The following is a 23,710-nucleotide window of genomic DNA, read 5'->3' on the forward strand; positions in this document are numbered from 1 at the left end:
CAGCCTGTCACTCAAGACGGCCATGGGCGTGCCTCTAAGCGCAAAGGCCGCGCCTCCTTGTTCTTTTGCGGCAGGATCCATAAACGCGTGTCTCTTCCGGGTTTTTAGACAGCTGGTCTAAGAGACCCCGGAAGCTTCTTTTGTCCGCGCATGGAATATTAGGTGTGCTTACACCTAGAGAGAGAGAGAGAGAGAGAGAGAGAGTCAGTCCTGCATGAGGAGTGTTGGCAGGTATGCCTACTGGTTGGCAAGTAGTACTGCCTACAACTCATATTAAGCATTAAACATTTCACTCGGCCATGCAGTGATTGTTTCTTGGAAACGTGGTAAATGTTTGGTCAGTTTTTTGAATCCCAGGTAGGACAGATTGCAGCTTTAAATGAACACTTTGCTCTTCCTCTCCCTGTCTCACCTCTGCTCCTTGGTCCTCCCTCCCGCTGCAGGTCCAACTGGCTGAAGCCATGCTGCGGGCGGAGGGCATCCCTGTGGCAGGTGTGCCTGCTGTCAGCGGCCTTCAACAGTTTCCTGGTGGCCTGTGTCATTCTGGTGGTGGTGCTGCTGACACTGGAGCTACTGATCGACACCAAGATGCTGCAGTGTGAGTGTCTACTCATGGAGTGGTGCGGGGGCAACAAATCATTGCAATCAATGTGATATAAGTGCAGAATGCCACTATCAATATGGCAATATCGACACAGATATGGTTTTGAGAACATGATATACCTACTGTATGTGTGTAAGCCTTTTTTCGATGACATTTTGTACAGCTTGACTCTTGATGAAATAGCATGGCATTTTCTTTCATTTGGTATTTTAATGTATTAAAGTGGTTTTGACATTGGAGGACATTGTGTAGATGTAGAATTTGTATTGCTAGACTCCTGCAGAGGGTAGAGTCCTAAATGTACCAGGCAGTAATATTGAGGCTAAATCAACATCTTACTAATTTATATAACCTACGATTGTACCAACAGAATGTCACATCTTTACCTGTATGTACATAGAGATGATGATGACACATTCCCATGTGTATCTGATTTGATTTCGTAGTGATGTAATGTAATATGTTTTTGGTTACAAAGTAGATAATCCACGATGCTTTCTTTTTGTTAATGATACATATAGCTGTGGCTAGCATGCTGTTATCTTCCCACTGAATGGTAATTCAGTGTCAATTAATTATTCTATCTCTAGTTGAAAGTGTGCTGCTTAAATGAAATCACCCTCGTCTGCATTCATTCACCAGTCTCTCTCTGTCCGAGACGGACAGAGAGAGACTAAGACAAATGTGTGAGGAGGGTTTCAGTACAAATTGAGCAATTGAGAGCTGCTCAGTTTGGTGAGTGCAGAAAGAAGAATCAGCTGATAGACAGATCACTGAACACAGCAAACAAAGACAGATGAGAGCTGGGGGAGATGGTCAAGGATGCTTGGGGAGGAATGCCTCAGCTGACAGCACTGATCCACTGGGAGGGAGCTGTCCATGAATATTAGTAAGGCATATAAATCCACACAATGTGGAGTGAATGCTTGAGAGTATTCATTCACACTTGTCATCTCTTGATTTCTGAAAAACTCTTGTCCTGTCCCTCAGTTAACAACGCATTCCAGTTCGCCAGTATCATCCACTGGATCAGCCTGGTGATTCTCTCTGTGTTCTTCGCTGAGGTGAGTCTCTCTCTCTCGTTCTCTCTCTCTCCAGGCGTGCTGGTTTTATATTTAGTTATGTGTTGGTGTCGTGCACCGAAAATACCCAATCTACAAGCTTACAGCGTGCTGCACAGAGCTGAGAGCTTTTAGATCCACACAAGCAGGCAGGCTTACTTAAAGCTGATGCAGTGGCATATTGATCCATACTGCACATGGTGCTTGGAATTATAACGTTCTTATTTTTAAAGAACTGGGCACTTGAGAGAACTGGTCCTGTTTTTTTTGGGGTGGGGGGGGGGGGGGGGGGGGGACTGGCCATTATTTGGGTAGAGCTAGCTAGACCACCACTCAAGACTCAAGTGCTAAGCTCTCAAGCGGCCACTTCCTAACAGTGCCCAGTAATCTCTAGTGTCCACTTTGTTTTAGTGCCCGGTTCACCTGTATATATGAATATTGTCATGATTTTCATAAAATGATAACAAGACTATGAAACCACCCTCCTAAAACTGAGGACGTTGGATTCAAGGCGAGCTGCCTATCATTCCTCAAGTATCATGCTGGGCCTATTAAACAGCAAAACATTGGCCAGATCGTTAAAGGCTGAAACAGTCGCTGCCTTTGTTGATGTATTGATCCTCAACAAAGCCAGTTTAAAATGCAGATGGGGCTTTTCTCTGCCACTAGTTCTATTAAATGATGTCAGTGCCTCAGGTGAGCCATATTGATTACAGTTTCCCTGGCGCTGAACACATTTGTCTTAGTTCAGTGGTTCTCAACATGTGGGCCCGGGCCGCAAGGGGGCCGCAAGTGGGCCCACAAATAATTGGAAAAACACTAGATTTTAATGATATAACATTTATAGTAAAAAGTGATACAAATAAATAAAAACGTACTGTATACCACGTTAGTTCCATTGAGCCCAGGTGAAACACTTGATTGATCATTAAAATACAAAATTATCCGAAAATTCACAAGGCCCAACCAGCAGCTTTTCCAGCAGGTGGGTGGGCCGCAAATACTTTTTCAAGTGGGCCCTGACCCCGAAAAGGTTGAGAACTACTGTCCTAGTTCTTTGCTGAATGCTAGTGTGTTAACTCTAGTCTAGTTGGCGTTTTACTTATCATTAAAAGCGAACCGCTTAGTGATTCATTTTTAACACTTCACAGTAAAAGCGTAAGTGTTCATTTGTCAATTTGTAACTCTGAAAATGTTCAAGTGAAACCAAAACCGACCCACTGGTATCCATTTATACACTGTTTAACCGACCCACTGGTATACATTTATACACTGTTTTACAGCCATGGTGGGAAACGGTGGGGGCTGTACTGTAGTTTTTGCTCCGTTGCAGCCTTGAATATCTGAAGGGAAGATGGGGGAGTGTAAGTGGGAGGGGGGTGGGGGGGGGGCAGAGATAGCATAGAACAAGAGAGTGTTTGCCCTCCGCAGTCTCCATTGCATCAGCAGAAGGAATAGAATGCAGTGCCTCTTAATTGTCTGGATGAAAGTACTGCCTGTGACGAGTGCATGAATATGATGTCATTGATGAATTACCAGCAGAGAAGTGACAGGGAACTGAATCACAAAATGCAAATTTGTCACTTTTGCTGAGATGTTCAGATTTTCCATTTCATGCGCCGGGTTCAGGGGAATTAGGAAGGATGAATCCAGAGGTGGACAGTAACAAAGTAGGAATTAGGAAGGAAGGATGAATCCAGAGGTGGACAGTAACAAATTAGGAAGGAAGGATGAATCCAGAGGTGGACAGTAACAAAGTAGTTTCAGGGGAATTAGGAAGGAAGGATGAATCCAGAGGTGGACAGTAACAAAGTAGGCTACGTTTACTTGAGTACCTTCCTTATGTAAATCTTTTGAGTATTTGTACTTTACATGAGTATTTGTATTTTTGGATACTTAGGAATTTAACTCTTTAAAAAAGAGAGAGAGCACATTATGAATAAATCACTTCAAATATATTTAAAATATAGACCTAGTGAAAATAGCCAAATCTACAAGCTCACAACAATGCATTGTGATGCAACGTGTTGTGAGCTTGTAGATCGGCTATTTTCGTTAATATTCTTTGAATAGTTATGGAAAGGCTTTTACATTTTAGGGACAATGTCTTAATTTCAATACGGCAATACAATTCAAAAGAAGATGTATTTAGTTTTAGGTATTTGTCCTTTTGAATACTGAGTAATTCTTTTACGATATTTTTTATGGCTGTTTTGCCTTTATTTGATAGGGTACAGTAATGTGACAGGAAAGGGGGGGGGAGATGGGGAGAAGACATGCAGCAAAGACCGACGGGCTCGGGACTCGAACCCGTGGCACGCCGTCAGGCTGGACTTTGTCCACCACCATTATGGTGGATATCTCCTGATAGCTCTCACTCAATGTTTTTATTTGTCATCTTTAAGCCTTATTCATACTTAATTGCGTGCCTTTGTCTCGCCCCGAAAATGGCCGATCTACAAGCTCACAACGCATTGCAACGTGACACGTTGTGAACTTGTAGATCAACTATTTCCGGTGCAAGAACGATGTGCAACAAAGAATAAATCAAGCTTTACCTCCTCCTCCTTGAACAACCCCCCCCCCCCCCCCCCCCCCCCCCTCCTCCAACCTCCTCTGGCTTCCTCTCCATCTGTCTCTGTGTCTCAGACGGTGTTCAGGATCGTGGTGCTGGGGATCTGGGATTACATAGAGAACAAAGTAGAGGTAAGCTCCCCGGGGTCCCATTAGTCTCCAGGTTAGGCCCCCCTTCCAATGCAATGTCATTCCCTCAATGTCATACCTCAGTGGAGCAACTTGGAGATTGTGGGGTACACGAAGAAATTACCTGTGTGTGTGTGTGTGTGTGTGTGTGTGTGTGTGTGTGTGTGTGTGTGTGTGTGTGTGTGTGTGTGTGTGTGTGTGTGTGTGTGTGTGTGTGTGTGTGTGTGTGTGTGTGTGTGTGTGTGTGTGTGTGTGTGTGTGTGTGTGTGTGTGTGTGTGTGTGTGTGTGTGTGTGTGTGTGTGTGTGTGTGTGTGTGTGTGTGTGTGTGTGTGTGTGTGTGTGTGTCTCTCTGTCTCTGTCTGTCTGTCTGTCTGTCTGTCTGTCTGTCTGTCTGTCTGCACGCACATGCATACGCAACTTTGCGTCCATACGCCTGGTGTGTGTCTCATTTGCATGTGCGTATGCGTACATGCACTGTATGCATTTGCCCGATTTCCTTTCTTTGTTCAGGTGTTTGATGGCGCCATCATTGTTCTCTCACTGGCCCCCATGGTGGCCTCCACGGTGGCCAACGGACCCAGCAGTCCCTGGGACGCCATCGGCCTCATCATCACCCTGCGCATCTGGAGGGTCAAGAGGATCATCGACGGTGAGGCTGGCTGAGGAGGGTGGGTGGTTGGTTGGATGGGGAGGGGTGGTGGGTGGATGTGGGAGTAATATCCTCTGCATCCCGTCCTTTACTGTAAGGTCACAAAGACAGATACTGCAGCACGGCCGCTGCAGTAGTCGGCTCCCCTCCTCCGTTTCATTAATTCACCCCGATAGTTTCACAATGTTTTTATGGGTGTCCCCTGAGAGCGATTCTGTGAGTAAGACTACCTATCCAGTGCACTCTACCATACAGCCATCCATCCACGTCAATGTTATTTTACATACACATGCCTATGGGGCATTTTCTGTGCTTGCTGCTGAGAAGCATGTGAGCTTTGAATGGACATGTAGCCTACGGAATGAGAATAAAAGATGTGTTGAATTTCAGCTGAAGTGCATGATGCCGATTAAAAAGGTACCGTACCTATGTTCCCCAGGTTCTATGTTCCCCACCCTGCAAAAAAGGTTCTGTGTTCCCCGCTTACAACAATAAACCTAACCCTAAACCTAAACCCTTAAGGTAAGTGGGGAACATAGAACCCAGGGAACCTGGGAACCTGGATAACATAGGGATGACACCATTCAAAATCTAAGTGTCTCTCTCCACTGATTCAAACCTGTCTGGAACTCATTTACAAGCTCAAAACATGTACATAAGTTATTTTCTTCAGGAAATGCCACAATGTGCCGAAGCTTCAGAGCTGAAGTACAGTGATGATGATGGATGATGGATCTAGCAATGTCACGTTGTGTCTGTCATTCCAGCCTATGTGCTGCAAGTGAAGGTGGAGATGGAACTGGAGATCCAGCAGTATGAGAAGGCCAAGGCAGTGAGAGAAGAGCAGCTTGACCGCCTCACCCAGATCTGCCAGGAACAGGCAGTATGTCTTCTGCCCTCTCAATTTACTGCCTGTCTGTCTGTATACCATACATCACCATGTACTCCTCTTGTTCTGTCTGCGTCTAACCACAAGAGGGCAGCAAATTATCAGGGAGAGAGATTACGTGTAAACAATGAAATGAAAATAAATAATTAACAGGCTTTATAAGTTATGCTGTATAGATCCAACAAAAACACAGCAGGCTTGTATGACATGGCTGTGAAAAGCAACTCATGTACTGGTGCGGGAAAAAAACACAACGTTGTAAGATGTATTGGCTATTTCTGCTATTAGTCGCACAAGAAGTATATAGGGGACATTCTACCAGAAACTAAGATTTAGTGAACTATGAGAAACACATCATTCTTATTCATCACATGTCCTTGATTGTATCTAACATGTTTTCCTTTAACACAACGTATGCCAAGAACGCAGGGCCTCGTTCTTCTCTCCACGAGAGCCTGTGCCAAGACGAGGGACCTCGTCTTTCTTTAATTTCCTTTAATCCAGCAATTCAAAAATAATACAGACTAAATGAAAACCACACCTGGGCTCAATATGATAATGAAATGCAATCTTTGAACAGAGTCTCACACAGTCACACTACCCAAACCTAACTTACTATGTGGAAGTATGGGGGAGTGCATATAAAACTAACATTAATCCTGTATTTCTGTTACAAAAAAACCCCATAAGATTAATAAATAAATCGGACTACCTAGAGCCAACCAATCCACTCTTTTATTAAAAATAAAACACTAAAATTAGAAGACCTAGTTGACCTAAACACTGCCTTAATAATGTACAAGGCCCATCACAATATTCTTCCACCCTGCATGCAGGAACTGTTGAAAGCACGAGAGACCAAGTACAAACTCAGGGGAACTGGTGTATTTAAGAGAAATAACGCAAGAACCAACACCAAAGATAAATGCTTATCCGTAAGAGAAGTTCGTCTATGGAACAGCCTGGATAACGATCTGAAAATGTGCTCATCAGTCACCAAATTCAAACAAATGTTTTAAATCATTTGTTTTAAATCCAAGGTAATAATTAGAAATAAGTACTAGTAAATATTAAAACCAAATAAATAAATATATTAAAAAATATACAAATGCAATTATTAGTAAGTAATGTATAAATATTACAAAGAAGCGGTATATAGAGGGTCTGAGTCTTATCATTCCATACACAAACTTAATGTGCAAACCATATATGACCATTTATCGATTCTCCACCTAGTGGTGTAGCTAGTGTGGTGTGGTTTGGTGCAGCTTGATGGCAACACTTCCATATTGTCTTGCTTTTTACTAACACTAACATTACAAAGATGCCCAGAACATCGAGATGAACCTGTGTAGTTTATGGCTGCTCCAACAGTAGTGGCAACATTAAAAAAAGAAAAGAAAAAAAAGAAATGTCAAAAGTGGCTGAGACCAGAGCCATTGAGTAATGGTTGAGACAAAGCAGTGAAAGGTCCTGAAAGATACATAACGTCAGTCTTACCCAATACCCAATCTTTCTGTTTTATGAACACAAGGCTGCTGTACTTTATAATACCTCATACTAAGCATTTAAAGTATGAGGTATAAAGTACAGCAGCCTTGTGTTCATAAAACAGAAAGATTGGGTACGTTATGTATCTTTCAGGACCTTTCACTGCTTCGTCTCAACCATTACTCAATGGCTCTGGTCTCAGCCACCGCGGTGGATATTTTGACATTTCGTTTTTTTTAATGTTGCCACTACTGTTGGAGCAGCCATAAACTACACAGGTTCATCTTGATGATCTGAGCATCTTTGTAATGTTAGTGTTAGTAAAAAGCAGGTAAAAGAGTAACATTTGAGGCAGACTAACATCAGTCACTCTACCGTTCACTGTAGTAGAAGAGGTGCACCTGGTGAGGGTTTACACCCGCAGCTATGTCGAGTCCGCCTACAGGAAATACGTAAGCTGCCTGCTACCATGAGACCCGTTTCTGAATTTGTCTATAGGGTAGGCAATTATAAGCTTTTAGCTTCAGCCTACACCTTTTCGGGCCACTCAAGTGTCTGTATAATGTATTATGTATTGTTATACATGTGAAAGGTTCGAAATAAACTAAACTAAACTAAAAAACTAAACTTCAATCAATCAAACCCCAATCTGTTAATTTAACTCGGAGTGTAGGCTAGTAAGGCTACAAATGGTAGGCCTATAAATGCTCACATCATATAGACATCATAATGCATGCATACTGTCTTGTATTAATCATAATGCCTGTCACTTCTCAGCCAGGGCTAACCTTTTTGTCAATCAGTCAATCATCTGTCAATGCATTGTTTTGTTGACTCATTTAGGCCTGTTGTTTATGTACACATCATTTTGTCAACATTTATTCCTCTACATGTGTTCAAATAGCTATAATACTGAATAATAATGGATATGCTTTTTTATTGTTTATGTAACTAGTCTGCCACTATAGCCTACAGTTTATCAAAAGTAATTCTATAGGTTTGAATAAGCTATAACATGACATGAGCGTAATGTACAAAGTGCGCTCATCATATATGTTGCTCAGCAGTTTTCAAGTTGCGCTCAGAAGGTTGGAGAGTTTGCTCAGACCGATGAAAAATTAGAGGGAACATTGCTGAGGACAGGCCATTTTTCAGGATTTGTAATGAAATGAGAACAATATGTGAAAACCTCACAGAACAACTCACTGGAATCAACCATCTAATCTGTTTTACAGATTTTTGTTTTATTTCACTGCAACAGTTCCAGGACAGATAGATAGATAGATAATGTCCGATAGGGCTTAACTGGTTAAATTAACTTTCATTTCAATGTGTCACGACGATCAGTTAATATCTTCAGCCTCTCTCTGACACTGTCTATCTCTCCCTCTCTCATCCCATCAGTTTGAGATCAGGCAGCTGCGAGCCCACCTGGCTCAACAGGATATTGACCTGGTGGCTGAGCGGGAGGCGGCCATGCAGCTCCATCATGTGTGGGGTAAACAGAGCAGCAGCTTCCAAGAGGTGGACGGCCTGGCCCCCGGGGCCCCTGAACACCCCGGTCAGGTTAAAGCTAAAGAGCCTGGAGGTGTAACAGGTAACAGAGCTGGAACGCCCACATCCTGATGTGTATTGCAGGCTGTGGGTAGCACCTGGTGGTTATTAAGGCCCTGCCTGCTATATCAGCCCACATGATGCGTTTGAATGCAACAGATGTGCTCTGAGCCCTGGGTGATACACTCGAATACTTACAGCCACCCAACCCAATTGGGACCAAAAAAAGGAACGTCATTGTCATCATTGAGAGATGGCTTTGGGTCAGAGGTACAGTATAAAGGTCACTGGAAACAATAAACTTTAGTAGCAACTAGTGTAAAATAGAAGGTCACAGCAGGTCAACAAAGGCCACACTAACTTGTAGGTCACACCATATTAATCATGTAGTTGTATAGAATATATATATCACTGCTACAGTCCCTGCAGTATTTTAAGTTGGAAGGCAGGACAGTTGATTAAAGATGGACATTACACACATACACACACAATCAGGCCCGGCAGCGCTCAACATTCGTCTCTGGATCTACATTCCACAGCCATACTCGGATGAATAGATGGACTATAAACCTTTCCAAACGTGACAGGTCATAACTTATAGGACTTAAAGGAACAAAGCACCCTTAGTCCCAGTGATGTCAGGGCTCAGAACACTGAAGCCATTCCTTTATCAAAACTATAAATCCACCTTGTGACATTGCCACACATCTGAGCCGCCATGTGTACAGTCAGTTACCCAGACAGCCTTTTAACTGAACCTGCTCCTCACATGCTCATGTGTTATTAATCACTCTGAGATAGTCTCTGTCACATCTTTCAGGCTGAGCGTTGCCCAACCCCCTCCCGGGACATTCACAATATGAATGAATATTTGAAGCACAAACATAAATGAATATAAGCCATCAGAACGATCCGGTGGGACTCTAGTCTGGATAGCACTTAACGGAATTCTTAAAGTGGACTGATTTAGGGTCAGCGAAATACACTCACCACCGAGTATTTGCTGTGCTTTGGTCATTCAGGCACAGCAGGCTTTCTGCTGTCCAACTATAACCAAGTGCTATGGGTGGTAAATCATTGAACAATCTACTGTACAAAGATGTCTGAAATCCTGCTTTCCCTCCGGTCATATTAATCATTGGTGAACCTATAAATGCTGTGAGAAGAAGATTCATACTCTGCTCAAGAAACTCTGAGACAAAGTGCTGTCTTAAATAAAAGTCATAGTTTAGACATGACAAAAATGTGACATTTCTGTCTAGTGATGAACATCTCACCAGACAGAAACATCATGTTTTTAGCATTTAGAGTCATTTTGCGGCAACCACTCAACCGCTGTGTTGTACCTACCTTCTAGTCTCTGAATCTGAACTTACGAACACATCAAGCATTCATTTTTATTGTTTGAGACAATAAAGTTGCCATTTTTATTTCTACCAGATCATTTCGTTCAAGATGACATGAACAACTACATAAGCCAGTACTACAGTGAGCCAAGCAGTGGTAAGAACCCGCAGGATTCCTCTCTCCATTCTCACTTTCTACACCGGTGTCCATCCCTCCCAGTGTACACTTGTATAATATATACTTTTCCCATGCAGATATTGGCATCCCAGATCCAGCTGCATGTGTCATCACCACTGCAGCCATCGACGTGCACCTACCTAGCAACCCCAGCCAGCTGCCCTCCACGTTGGTGAGTGCTGACGCGGTGCCATCCGGCCGTCTGCATCGGACCGGCAGCACGGTGAGCGAGGCCTCCACCAACGTGTCACGCTCTAGCTTCAGCGCCCGCCAGCACAGCTTCAGCAGCCACACCCTGGGATCCACCACGGACTGCAGCTCCACGGTGCGAGAGGCCTCCACGTCCACAGACTACAGCGGCCAGCGCTGCTACCCACCGCCCTACAGCAGCCCCCTGGCCCTGGGCTCGCAGCAGGGCACCAGGGGGCATCCCTGTGCCGTGGTGCAGGAACTGCTCTCCTCACTGTCCGAGGACTCCTGTCTCGGCCAGAAGGGTCTTGACCCTGTGAACCTGAAACTGCCCAGCCCCACGGACTCTACTAAGACCAGCCCCGAGCTGGACCACCGGGTCAACATCTATAACAAGAGGAACCAGGAGAGCCGGGCCGGGCTCCACAACAAGCCCATTATCCACATGCAAAGCAATGAGCCTCTGCTTGAGGAAAAGTACAGAATGATGGAGCCAGTGGACACCCCAGTAAACCGCCTTTCAAAGACATAAGACAGGCCTTGAGGAGGGGGCCTCACGCCGCTGACATCCTGTTTGTCCGACCACCCCTTAATGCTGTTAGTTGATAAGGACAGTGATAAACGGTAAAAGGAAGGTCTGCACATTGTAGCTCTCTAACACTGAGGCGTTTTGAGCCCATGCTCTTCTTCAGAATGCCGTCTGAAGAGGAGCATCTGCTCAAAATGTCATGGTTGGACTTGGACCAACATGGATGTTCTAATTATCTACACCTAAGAGACCTACTGTGCAGCCCTTCCTTTTATATGATTGTTTTCTGTGTGTTCAGCACCTGCCTTCAAATGGTTAGTGGATGTGCGTGACTTTTGTGAACCGTTTGAGTTTAAAGATAGTGGAGTGGACACAAGTGTCTTTGCCACAGCAGCACACACAAGGAGGTCATGGACAGACTGGTTTGTTGTCAGGCATTCAATATCTATCAGGAATTCACTTAGGAAAAATAAAAATAAACGCTTCAGTGAGTACAGTGAAAACATTACAAACAGAAACCAGCAATGGGGCTTCAGCCCAGAATTTTCTGATGACAGGTTTGTGCATAAGAATCTGGCTTTGATGCGTTATGCTGGTCACCGGGCAGGGGCTGGTGCTTTGTTCCTCTACTACACTTTGTCATTAATGGAGGCACTAGACTGATGATCATTTATTGGAAAACCAACAGCTGCACATCAGTTATCCCAGGCAGATTAATCCTAAATTAAAATTTGATTAAGTTCATCTTGGTCATCAGCCTAGTCTCTCCACACTCACAAAGAACGGTCCTCTTTGACAGGACTGCTGCAGGGTACAATTTGATCTACGGTCAGATGTTGAGCTGTGATCTCAACCTTTCTTATCTTCGTCTTTGTATAATTATCAATGCTAACATTTGTACTTCTGAGTGTCAAAATTCGGCAGATTCAAGCACTGTAGTTTTTATTGTCCAGGTGCCACAGCTAGAGTCTGATCAAACCCAGTGGAGCCAGTTTACACGGTCTTCATTTACAATCTACACTACCGTATTTCCCATTTCACACGTTAAATGACAAAAAAAACCCATCTACATGTATAGGTTGAGATTTCAAATAGTAATTAAGGTCTAAGGTTTTCGATTTTCACAATTTCATCATTGCGAGTTGTCATTTGTGTAGACTGTAGGTATTACTGAATGGGTTTGATCGAATTCCAGCCAAATAAAATAATGGATAAGTGGGTACTGTTTTAAAGTGTTGCTCAGAAGGCAAAGTATTATAGCATGAACCTTTGAGATGATTTGCTTTTTAGATATGGCAAACTAATCCTGTTCATTTTAATGTCAACAGGCACTTTGTATAATGACTGTTTAAAAGAAGCAACTAAATACAAGAAGCAAATAAAGAACAAACATGGCAAAATTAAAATAATAATTTGTTTTTAATTCAATAGTTAATCTGAGACTTTCAATGAAAACTCCTGGTATGAAGTGCTCCACCTGCAGGTTTTACATGAACTGCACGATCAAGCCAAATACATCATGGACTGTATCAAACCCAAAGATGATCATAAAGTTAAAAACCATGTTATGCCGTAATAGATATATCAAATATCCCCAACAGTAACCATTATTCATATAGAATTCAAAGAGTGTACAATACATAAAAACGGACAAGATATTTTGTAAACTGAGAATGTTCTGTTGCCCGTCAAGGAGAAAGTTGATGAGAACATAAATTATGCCTCCTACGGAACACTTTCAGAAATCCTTTAAGGCAGAGGTTGAAGGAGAGGTCCCTCATTGGTTGCAGTGTAGTTTCCCGAGGTGAGAGTGATGGACTGGAAACATGGAAGATTGCTCCACGTCACTTGCTGAGAGCTGCAGTCATCTCTGGAATAGCCTGAGCAGATGTCAGGAGAGAGAGATTTCATATAATACAGTGTGCATGTCACAGTTGTGTGACATAAAAACTGCCATAGCCGTCATCACATTTGGGGGTTATGGCCGTTTTTAGCCCAAGGAGTGTTTTTCGTGCAAAACAAATGCTTGGAATGGGTTCAGAATCATGAATAACCCCTAGTTTGACTACTTAATTCAAATTTGAAGATTTTGCCTTATATACACACACACACACACAGTAGGTTTTCAATGGTACCCCAACGTTTAACCCCTGAATTTACCATGATCCAAAATTTATATAATAATCAATTTGTTATTTGGATGACCCTAAGGATCATACAATTGCAATTTTGTTTGGGTCACGCCCCTTTTTAACTTAGATTGACTTGCCTATTATTAGTACACAGTCTTGTTTGACATGGAATTATTTGTGCACTAGGATCAAACGCATAATGTTCACTGAGGATGAGTTATTTGTAAAGTTTGAACTTGGGGAGCTGGAGTCCAAAAACCATCTGGCAGTATCAAAATAGTCACATCCATAGTTGTATGCCAATTAACTTATGTCATAATACTGAGTGTTTGTGTGTACAAATATTTGGCGTTAAGACATCAGGTATGGTATTCGTATAAGGATAAAAACACAACTGCAATATTCTATCAATTAAAGGTAGCAGTTAAGGCAAACACACCTATGTAAATGGCTTTACTACAAACTCAAGCGATTGAAAATCTATATCGTTGGTCCCCAGAGACAAGTTGGTCCCAGCTATCAATTTTCCCGCTGGAGGAAAGGGAGAAAGCCCATCCATTTTAATCAGCTACGTGAGGAGTGATCACATGTAAGGCGATCACACGGAAGGTCACAACTCCACCGCCAAAAGCTATTATTCCTAATCACTTCTACAGAGTTTAGCAGGACACCTGGGCTGCTCATGCACCACTGATGGGACTAAATAAAACATGACCAACAGGACACACACATGAAAATATAAGCTCCTAGTCTTTCACCAACGTCGCAGGACTCCAGTGTTGCGAGTGCCAACCCGACTGGCTTGTTGTCCATTAGTGCCAGCCAGACACTAGAGGGCAGCTAAGCATGTAAAAGAGTTGGCAACAAGCAGCTGAATATAAACCTGGAAAGTTCCACCCAGCCACTTAGGGCAACAATTGATTACATTTCATAGCTTGTAGGAAGACCTGTGTGGCTCTGCCACTAGCACGCACACACAGACACACACACCTGATTAATTCAGGGACTCAATAATTCAACAGTTGCACATTTCCATTAGGTGAAATAATGCATCATGCAAAATTTATCATGGAAATAGTAGTGAATGTTATATTCAGTCACTTTGGGCACTTGCTCAACAAAATGTCCCGTCTTGGCAGTGCAGTCAAGTGTTTAGAGCAGTTGAGTTGTGGTGTGTGGATTTGCGCGCCTGTGGCTCAGGAGATAGAGCAGGTCGTCCAATGATCCCTGGGTCGGCGGTTCGAATCCGGGCTCCTGGTGTCCACATTGGTGTGTGAATGTGGGAAGTGAGGACGCTGGCGTCGACTGTTTGCCGCTTCACCTCCCAATGTATGAATGAACCAACCATTGTAAAGCGCTTTGAGCACTTAGAAAAGCTCTATAAAAATGCAATTCATTATTGTCTGTTTTGTTAATATGCATTCATGCTACTCCTCTGGCAACGCCAAGACAGAATTCTTACCTTGAAAAGATCTGCTACCAAGCCAAAGTCAGCCACCTGGAAAATGGGAGCCTCCGGGTCCTTGTTGATAGCAACAATGGTCTAAAAGGAAAAATGTGTTTAGACGTGTTTAGAATATCAAGGAGACTCAGGCCTCATTCACACGTACCAAACACCAATCAAGCAATGTTTGGTCGTTTTTTTGTTTTTTTGGGCCACCACAATGCTTTTCCAATGGGAGTCACATGGTTTGATCAAACATTTGTGTTTGATCGCTGATTAATGATTGCTCCCCCCTCATCAAACAAAAATGTTTGGTCAAACCATGTGACTCCCATTGAAAATGAATTGGAGCAGCAATCAAAAAGCAATCAGGCATCACACACGGACCAAACATTTGTTGTGTAGGTGTGAACTAGGCCTAAGGCTGCCTCAAACTTTTGCTTTAATTACCAAGCGTTTTAATTTACAGTAATTGCCTGTGGCCCTACATTTTTTATATTGAAAAAAATAAAGAAATTCACACTGTAGGCCTATGCTATGGTGGGTGTGGGTGTGCATGCCTAAGTGAAGCAAGGGTCATTTAAACAAGGTTAATGGTGGTGTTGAGCAAAATGAAAAAATATATTCATGAAGAAAATGTAAAGGAACTTTTTTATGAAAACTAGTGAAAAACAATTTCAGAATATAAAACAATTAAAACAACTTAATGGGGTCCATATGACTGTACCTTGCTGTCTTTCATTCCAGCAAGATGTTGAATGGCACCAGAGATACCAACAGCAATGTACAGCTCCTGTGAACAGAACATTAACAGTGCAACAAACCCAATTATAGTTAGTTTTGAACATGCACTTCAAAATTCATTCACTTTCATTTCACTTGTACAGGTACATTTTTGCACTGTGTGCTATAGCTGTGTAGACTAGAGCAACAGAGAGCAGGCTACTGGTGATAATAAGTGTAATATCTCACAGGGGAAGTGGTGGTTGTGGTGGGGGGGGGGGGGGGGGGGCACTGGGGCATGAGTCGCAGAGGGCAGTGCCCTTTCTGCAGCTCCCTGATTCCAGTGGGAGAACCCATCCCTGGCTCTCAGCTTAATGCACCGCCATATGAATATTTCAGTGCCGTTTTAGCATCACTGCCAAAGTCTCTGAAGAGCGGAGCATCAATTTGTGAACACAAATCTACTGGAGTCTAAACCTAAGTGCATTCACTGCCGGGTTTTACTGACCAGACAAACACCACAGAATCTGCACTGTTCTAAGTATCACTGTAAAAAGCAAGCACTCCGAGTGAGCAATCTGTCAACTAAGCACATACATACAGGATGGTCCTGGTAAGATGCCTATGGGCAGCCAAAGGAAGTCCTCTCAAGAACACACATTTACTACAGAACTTAGAACTTAGAAAATGTACCCATTTTCCCCACTCAGAATTAAATTAGCACTGAGGATTTTATTGTGTATTTGAAGGCTGATTGCACCTCTGGAGAGTTATTCAAGGGTGGTAAAGACAACATTGTTCAATGACGACAACAACAGCCTGGACTTTTGCCTACACACTTCTACGCTGCCAAGCTGTTCCCTATAAGCACTGCTCCCCTGGAAGGCTGCTCAGGCATAGCAGCTGACAGCTTCAATTACATTCTAAACAATTGAAAAACTAACAACCCTGTAAACATCACACCAAGTGTGAGGAAGTTAACTAAACAACAGTTCCAGGAATCTGGGTGGGGCAGGGTAAGGTTCCTGCCCACCACCGCGGAGCGCAGAGACTGGGGTTCAATTCCTCCACGGTGCCTCCGGCTTGGCCGGGTGCTCCAAGGAACACAATTAGACGTGTTCACTAGCTGGCAGGGGTGGGGTCACCGTTGCTGCACTAGCGACGCCTACAGGTTGGCCATGGTACCTTGTTCAGCGGGGAGACGAACTGGAAAGGCTAGCTGGCATTGTACCCTCCAGGTTAAACTACTGACTGTCAGGTGAAAATAAGCAGCTCAGTGATGTTGCTAGGTTTTCAACATAATTGGTCCTGCGTATATAAAATCATGTGGGTGTCCGGACTCCGGACCCACAACTGGGGACCACTGTCCTAATGTACAGTCTATATGCACTACTTCTTGGAAAGTAAAAAAAAACCTCAGAATACAGGGTACAAACTAACATACAAAGTACATATCACAAAAAGATAATTTATACTTCAAAGAAGCACAGATACAATAGATAGGAACTAAAGAACAGCCCTATGTGGAAGAGGGGAAAATAATGTAGACGGAACAAAGATTAGTTTAAGAAAAGCAGATGTTTGCACAAGTATTTTTTGCTCTAGTGTTTTCTTTTTACAAAAAGATGCAGAAAGAGGCACTTTTTTTTCCTGTTCTTTTTTTCACCTAAACATCATCATCCTTTGTTTAGTCTTACAATGCCATTGGTGATGATATTTGCATAAAAATACCCCCCACAGAGGCAGAACACACAACTTCAAAATCTCTGGAAGGTATTCCTCACAAAAAAGTAAGAGAAATGCCTGTGATCATTAGAATGTCTAGAACATGTACATTTATTATTGTGAAAGATATCCCCCAAATGTAAATTATTAATGTATTATTAATAACATTTTTTTAAACACATTTTCCTGGACGCAGGGCTAGCAGCATCACTGCGTCCTGCATGCAGACTCCATGTGTAACAGACGATTATGTTTGTCTACACTACAGCCTCCCCAAGACCAAACAGTAGGAATAGGGAGGGGGACTTGTCATAACTAAAATAGAAGTACGTTTAAAAGCTTAATAAATAATTAAAAGAACTCCACTCCACTTTCAATGTTATCATTTCTAATTACAAAGGCAATAAATTATACCTAAAATCAGATTTTAGGTGGCATTCAGAATCACAAATGTTATACTTAACATATTCACAATGGTACAGGATGAAATAAAAGAAAAATAATTTAAATTCCAATAAAATCACTCATTCTAAACCTAAATTCAAAGCGATTTGGAAAATTCAACTCAGACAGGCTGGCCTGGTGTGAAGCACCGAGTAGCAGATACCCACTGGAGTCTGCTTTAATGGATGGGCTAAATCACTTAGGCCCTAAATGTGCCATCAACTACGTTTCATAGGGCCTAATGTGTGGATAATCACAGCTGGGATATCCCAGCTGGACCGGATAATGGCAAGTTAACCTTTTTAGAAAGGCCAAAGGATCCATCCTAATCCTACTGAATTTCAGGAATGCTGAATGCAAAGGAAAGTAACAGGCATTTGCAATTTGCACGCCATTGACGCAAACTAATGCACTGATAAAGGTTCTGCTTATCATATTAGAAAAGGCACAATTGAGTTCCAGTCTTGTGTGCCTTTTAACCACTTCAACCCTATATACTATGTTGTATGTATGTAATATAGCAGGTATATAAGCTCGCAACACGTCAAGCTACTATGAGCTGTTACTGTATGTAGATCTGCTATTTTTGTTCACCCATGAGGACATAACTAGTACAGGGAGTCAGGGATGTTAGGGTCCATGTCACGTGGTTAACATATTTTGCACAATTCTCACGGTTTCATCCCTGCTGTTCAAATAATCTGAACTGACAGTATAACAGGCATTGAGGGGAATCACTTACAGGCGCTACAATCTTGCCCGTCTGTCCAACCTGCAAGTCATTTGGGACATAACCAGCATCCACAGCAGCTCTGGAAGCACCAACTGTGGGGAGGAATATTACATCATATAAAATTAAAATACATAAATGCAAACACATTGATCATGCAAGAGACAAAATAATTTATCATAAACCATCCACAACTAACCTGCAGCGTTCATTTTGTCAGCAAGGTCATAGAGAAGCTTGAAGTTGTCTCCACTCTTCAATCCCCTTCCTGCAACAAGATATAATTAGCCAAATTTAAATACAAACGGAAATAAAACCAGTTAATTCAATGACATAATGAAGCCCAAAATGTCTTGGAACAGCTGAGCTGTAACTATTGAGGTAAGGAGAGGCTAAAATAAATCATGCAGAATCCTTTGAATAATTCTAGAAGATTTACAGAATGCTGGACATTTTCGATGACATCCCAACCGGAAATAACATCAAATGTTGCGCAACAGATGCTCCCAGCCTGTGGAGCGATGCAATCTATACATCTCCGTCCTTTTCTTAATCTCCGTCCTGAGCGCTGGGCGTTACTATTTGACGGAGAACTCCGTTTATGTCGCTCGGGTGTTAAAGGGAAAATAAGTGGCGGCCTGGCCCGTGGCTCAGCAGTCCAGGCACCTTGGCCGGACTGCCGTGGGTTCGACTCCCGATCCAGACCGCCTTTACTGCATGTCACCCCCCCCCCATTTCCTGTTAGCCTACTGTCTGTCCCCCTATAAAATAAATTATAAAATAAAGGTGAAAGCCACAAAAAAAATAAAAAAAGGGAAAAGAAGTGGTATGAAAAAAACACATTTGTACCTCCAGACACTACTATCTTTGCACTGGTCAGATCTGGGCGGTCACTCTTGCTCAGGGTTGCTTCCAGCCACTCAGACACTCCAACAGCTGAAGATGCAGCCACTGTGGCCAAGGAATAGTAACAATTATCACATAATCAATAACCACTGGGGGGTACTGTGAGTACTAGTAGTACTAACGTGCTAGATCACTAGCACAGGATTCATAACCTCCACACCATGCCCGGTGTAATGGCCACCCATTACACTGCGGGTGCAATGTAGGCTGTCTATGGCCTGTCTACTCACAGAGCTGTTACAGTTTTTGGCGTAGGAATGCAGTACCATTTACGCATTTTCCACAGAAATACATGGTATTTTTTCCATGTTATTGATGTTATAAAATGTACCTTCTTCTGATGTGGCACTGCCTCCTTCCATGACAGCGGCCTCAAAGGATGTCCCTCTGACGGTGAACACTTTCACAGACTCATTACATTTCACAGTGCTGAGAGCATTCCCTGTAAGACAATCAGACAGACATGACTGTTTAACAATGTCATAAGAGGTTATCTGCAAGGCCTTGTCACTACCAATAATCCTACTGTAGTCTGTGGATAATCGATATTCACTGGCAAATAAATCAAAGTGGTGCTACAGTACAGGTTCCTACAGTATGATAGACCTGGCATGTACATGAGAAAAGCACACAATTACAAATTCCTTGAAAGCTGAGCCAAACGGTCAAACTCAAAGGGCACAATTTACCATTACATTGCTTCATACTTTGTCACTGTAAAACAAACCCAATTAAAAGGCTTCAGTTGTCCCATTTTTAATTGAAACATTAAGAAGAGTTACCAGCATAGATGGTTCTGACAAACGTGTCTGGAGACTTGATCTCGATGATATCTGAAATTGGGGCAACATCCAACATGGCAGCCACTCTTGGGAGCAGGTTCTACAGAATGAGTCAGCAATAGCGTCAGCAATAACAATGTGCTTGTAATGAAAGAGTTATGATCCAGTGTGGCGACCCAAATGAGAATTAGGCAAAAGAAGAGGATGAAGGAGTTTTGTGGATTTATAGAACAGTTAAGACAATGCTGCTTGAAATGTTTTCAAAGCAAGTGTATTCCAGAAAATTCGATGTGAAGGGGGAGGTGACAAACTGACATTGAGCCTACAACACGCATCCCCCTAGTATCTCCCTTCACATTCAGTAGATCCCGTGATCTTTTGTGGCCAAATGAAATTTCCTGGGGTCTAGTAGGACTATAGTAAATAAAATAAATAAATATATATATATATATATATATATATATATATATATATATAGGTTGGTACCCCAACTTTCAACCCCTGAATTTACCATGATCCACTAATTATTTCATTGACAATCGTAATGTTATTTGGATGACCCTAAGGATCATAAAAAAAAACTTGAACGATACAATTTCCTTTGGTTCAAACCTTAGATTGACTGGCCTATCATGTAAGAGCAACAAAAACATAAAATAACTAAATAATGAATTGAATAGACAGGACCACAACGGAAACAAGCCCTTTTTGTGTTATAATTTTAACAATCGTAGTAAATCGTACCTCTGTACTAATTGTAAACTGTTAATAAAGTATTCAATCAATCAAAAAAACTGTACAGACAACATACTATAGTACATGCTGAGTTAGGTTCCCCAAGATATTAAAAAAGAAGGAAAAAAAATCAAGTAATGTTACAATGTATTGATTCAGCCAATCATTACCTTTCCAAAGGCAGATGCTCCAGCACAGATGTGGGTGAAGTTGAATTGCTGCTGTGTTGCCAGGATAAGTGGAGTCAGCTCCTCTGCACAAGAAAGGGGAATATTTTCTATGACTCAGCCTTACAGGAGCGCAAGACCAACATATTTTCCGAAAGGTGACATGATTCTGTAATGCCACATACCTGGCAGACCACCTTTATAAGCATCACTTTGAGCCACCAGAACTTTGCTCACACCTGGTACTTTACTAATATCCTCCGCCACCTGAGAAGAGACAACATGTTGTACATCAATCGCAATTAAACGAGAATTCCGGACTAGCCGTATTTTATAACCGTTAAACCCACCGCGCACCCTCAGAGCTGCGGTGGGCTCGGGATGTTATGAAAATGTTCACGTGTACCACTCGTTCTTGGATATAGTTACATCAGATTAAGGTAAGAAAACAGCTAGTCCGGAGACTCCGGAATCCACCTATGATAGACAAAACAAAACCTACATCATCACAAACCTGGTGTGGCTTGGACAAAGTCAAGTATAATCTACCTTTGCACAATCTGTTCCAGCAACCAAGCAACACACGTCTCCTCCAAGCTTATTGGCTGCAGTTATGGTATTGAGCGTAATTGGCGTCAGCACGCCATTGTTGTGCTCTGCAACCACCAAGGTACTTTGAAACCTCTGGAGGATGCCAGTCTATTGGAAAGAATAGCAGACACTTAGTACATGACTCTTTTCAACAGAAAATACATTTTCAGCTAGATTCAATATGTTTTTAATCACCAGTAAATTATATTGTATAGCATTCTACATTGAATGTAAACTTAAAAGGGATAGTTCAGATTTTCTTATCTTAAGCTGTATGAAATACTTGCCATTAATATAGTGGTTGCAACTTGCAACTGTATTCATTGATTGCCCGAGTCCCGTGGTGAGAGTTCTGCTTTGGTTTTGGTGAAATATTAAGTAGTTCCGGTCGTTTTGTGGGGGGCAGAGGGGGCCACGCATTAAAAGTAAATTAATCCACAAAACTAACATCATTTGTATTGTTGACCTATTTCTAAAATATTAATGCAACTTTCGTTTCGTTGCACTAATATTCGTTACCCCTCTATCGTTTACCCCTCTATCACACGGAACTATGTTTTTTGTGTCCATATCACTAAGCCCAAAAAATAGTTCCATGTGATAGAGGGGTCAAAGTTGAACGAAAGCTGCGCTAATATTTTATAAATAGGTCAACAATACAAATGACGCTAGTTTTGTGAATTAACTTACTTTTACTGCGTGGCCCCAGTGCCCCCCACAAAATGACCAGAACTACTTAATATTCACCAAAACCAGAGCAGAACTCCCACCACAGGACTCGGGCAATCAATTAATACAGTTGCAACCACTATATTAATGGCAAGTATTTCATACAACTTAAGTTAAAAAAAATCTGAACTATCTATCCCTTTAAAATTAGAGTCTGGTCCAGATAACGGTTTGCCCAAAATATCAGCCATTATTTGACTTTTTTTGACAAAAAAAGTTCCATGTGTGTTCATTATTGATATCAATGAAAACGTTGTTGATTTGTATTCATTTTATTTGCTTAGAAGTTAAATGTTCTCACATAGAAACTTAAATCAAATCTATGTTTTTTAAATTGATTAGAAAATGCTTTGCACTATTTGACAAAATATTGGTAGTTAGTGGTCTAGGTCTCTACATAATCAGGATCTAACATTGGACCCAAACATATGGCACCGGTTTTGGTGTACGAAGACAATGAGGAGGGAGGAGGAATTGATTTGGAAAACTTACATAACCAATCTATTCAGTGCAAATACCACAGCCCAGTTTATGCAACCTCTTTAACAACCTCATCAGTCCTGTCAAGTAAAAGCAGGTTGATTCCAGACATATCTGAACAATTTTCAGTCTGAGCAGCATAGGGCTGGTTGCTAGTACCTGGAGGTCACTGACTCAAATACTGTCAGTTGACACAAATGTCAACTGACTGACTACTAAGTGTCATGGTCAAAATAAGTTGGCAGTGCACCACCATTGTTCACTAGCGGATCAATAACCGAAATATATATTTTATTATTGTCATTTTATTATTACTGACAAATTGACAATTGGCAATTTCTAGTTCTCTTAGCTAGGCTAACAGCTAACGGGGGAAAAATAATGGGCAATATATTGTTGCCTCTATCAGCTACTAAAACAAATGAGTGACCAAACTAAAATGACAGATGCTGTAACATACATTAATTTAATAATTTATATAACCCTCCTGGTTGACAGAACCAGTGCACCTGGCAGAGAAAGTCACCAAGATGCTGCTAGCATGATAGTTTTAGGACTAACAGCTGCATGTGGAAACACAGGGAGCAGTTAACCGACGTATGGGATAATTGAATGATGTAACAACGTATACGAAATAAAACGTGTGCTGTAAATACACTTACCAACTGTTTGAACGTGTTTTTGCTGATAGCTCTGTGCATCCTGGCTGCAGTGTTGTTGTCCCTCCAGACAGAGATGTTGCGTACGCAGTAGGCTACGCTGCTGGGAGAATGTGACTGTGGCACTGTGCTAAAGGTTAGCTCAGCTCATCTCGCGAGATCAACGCAGAGTAAACATAACACAGTACACGCACTTCCGTTGAAGTCACATGCAAGGGTCACACTTGGGGGTCACAGGTACCCTACTACCCTGGTATGGTAAGGTTTAT

General features: G+C 42.2%; 2 protein-coding genes across 2 annotated transcripts in view; one reads left to right on the forward strand and one right to left on the reverse strand.

Annotated features, from left to right (window-relative positions):
* The window catches only part of tmem266 (transmembrane protein 266), a gene marked incomplete at its 5' end in the record, with an annotated part of 43,156 nt that extends 30,583 nt beyond the window's left edge, over nt 1-12,573 (forward strand). Inside the window, 8 exons of the mRNA XM_079502292.1 lie at nt 444-598; nt 1,595-1,668; nt 4,315-4,371; nt 4,880-5,018; nt 5,786-5,901; nt 8,803-8,995; nt 10,393-10,455; nt 10,554-12,573. Of these exons, the coding sequence (XP_079358418.1) occupies nt 444-598; nt 1,595-1,668; nt 4,315-4,371; nt 4,880-5,018; nt 5,786-5,901; nt 8,803-8,995; nt 10,393-10,455; nt 10,554-11,197 (1,441 nt within the window). The 3' untranslated portion in view covers nt 11,198-12,573. The remainder of the gene's footprint in view (nt 1-443; nt 599-1,594; nt 1,669-4,314; nt 4,372-4,879; nt 5,019-5,785; nt 5,902-8,802; nt 8,996-10,392; nt 10,456-10,553) is intronic.
* A 28-nt stretch (nt 12,574-12,601) lies between these two features.
* Nucleotides 12,602-23,604, reverse strand: etfa (electron transfer flavoprotein subunit alpha). The gene is made up of 12 exons (XM_079500634.1): nt 23,445-23,604; nt 21,532-21,681; nt 21,168-21,249; nt 20,986-21,068; nt 20,081-20,180; nt 19,630-19,740; nt 19,242-19,343; nt 18,592-18,660; nt 18,405-18,487; nt 15,498-15,563; nt 14,789-14,869; nt 12,602-13,074 (listed from the first exon to the last, which is right to left on the reverse strand). Exons 1-12 carry the CDS (start codon nt 23,481-23,483, stop codon nt 13,039-13,041), a joined length of 1,002 nt encoding a protein of 333 aa, XP_079356760.1. The 5' UTR covers nt 23,484-23,604; the 3' UTR covers nt 12,602-13,038.
* Between the last annotated feature and the right edge of the window lie 106 nt (nt 23,605-23,710).

Source organism: Electrona antarctica, assembly GCF_951216825.1.
Source record: "Electrona antarctica genome assembly, chromosome: 5".
In the NCBI taxonomy this organism is placed as follows: domain Eukaryota; kingdom Metazoa; phylum Chordata; class Actinopteri; order Myctophiformes; family Myctophidae; genus Electrona; species Electrona antarctica.

Bases quoted from the DNA above. Each gene is read 5' to 3' on its own strand.
- etfa (XM_079500634.1), bottom strand. From the start codon at position 23,483: ATGCACAGAGCTATCAGCAAAAACACGTTCAAACAGTTG. The intron at 21,250-21,531 runs GTAGATTATACT...GTCTCTTCTCAG, and splicing joins CTGGAACAGATTGTGCAAAG to GTGGCGGAGGATATTAGTAA. The intron at 21,069-21,167 runs GTATGTGGCATT...TTTCTTGTGCAG, and splicing joins TTATAAAGGTGGTCTGCCAG to AGGAGCTGACTCCACTTATC.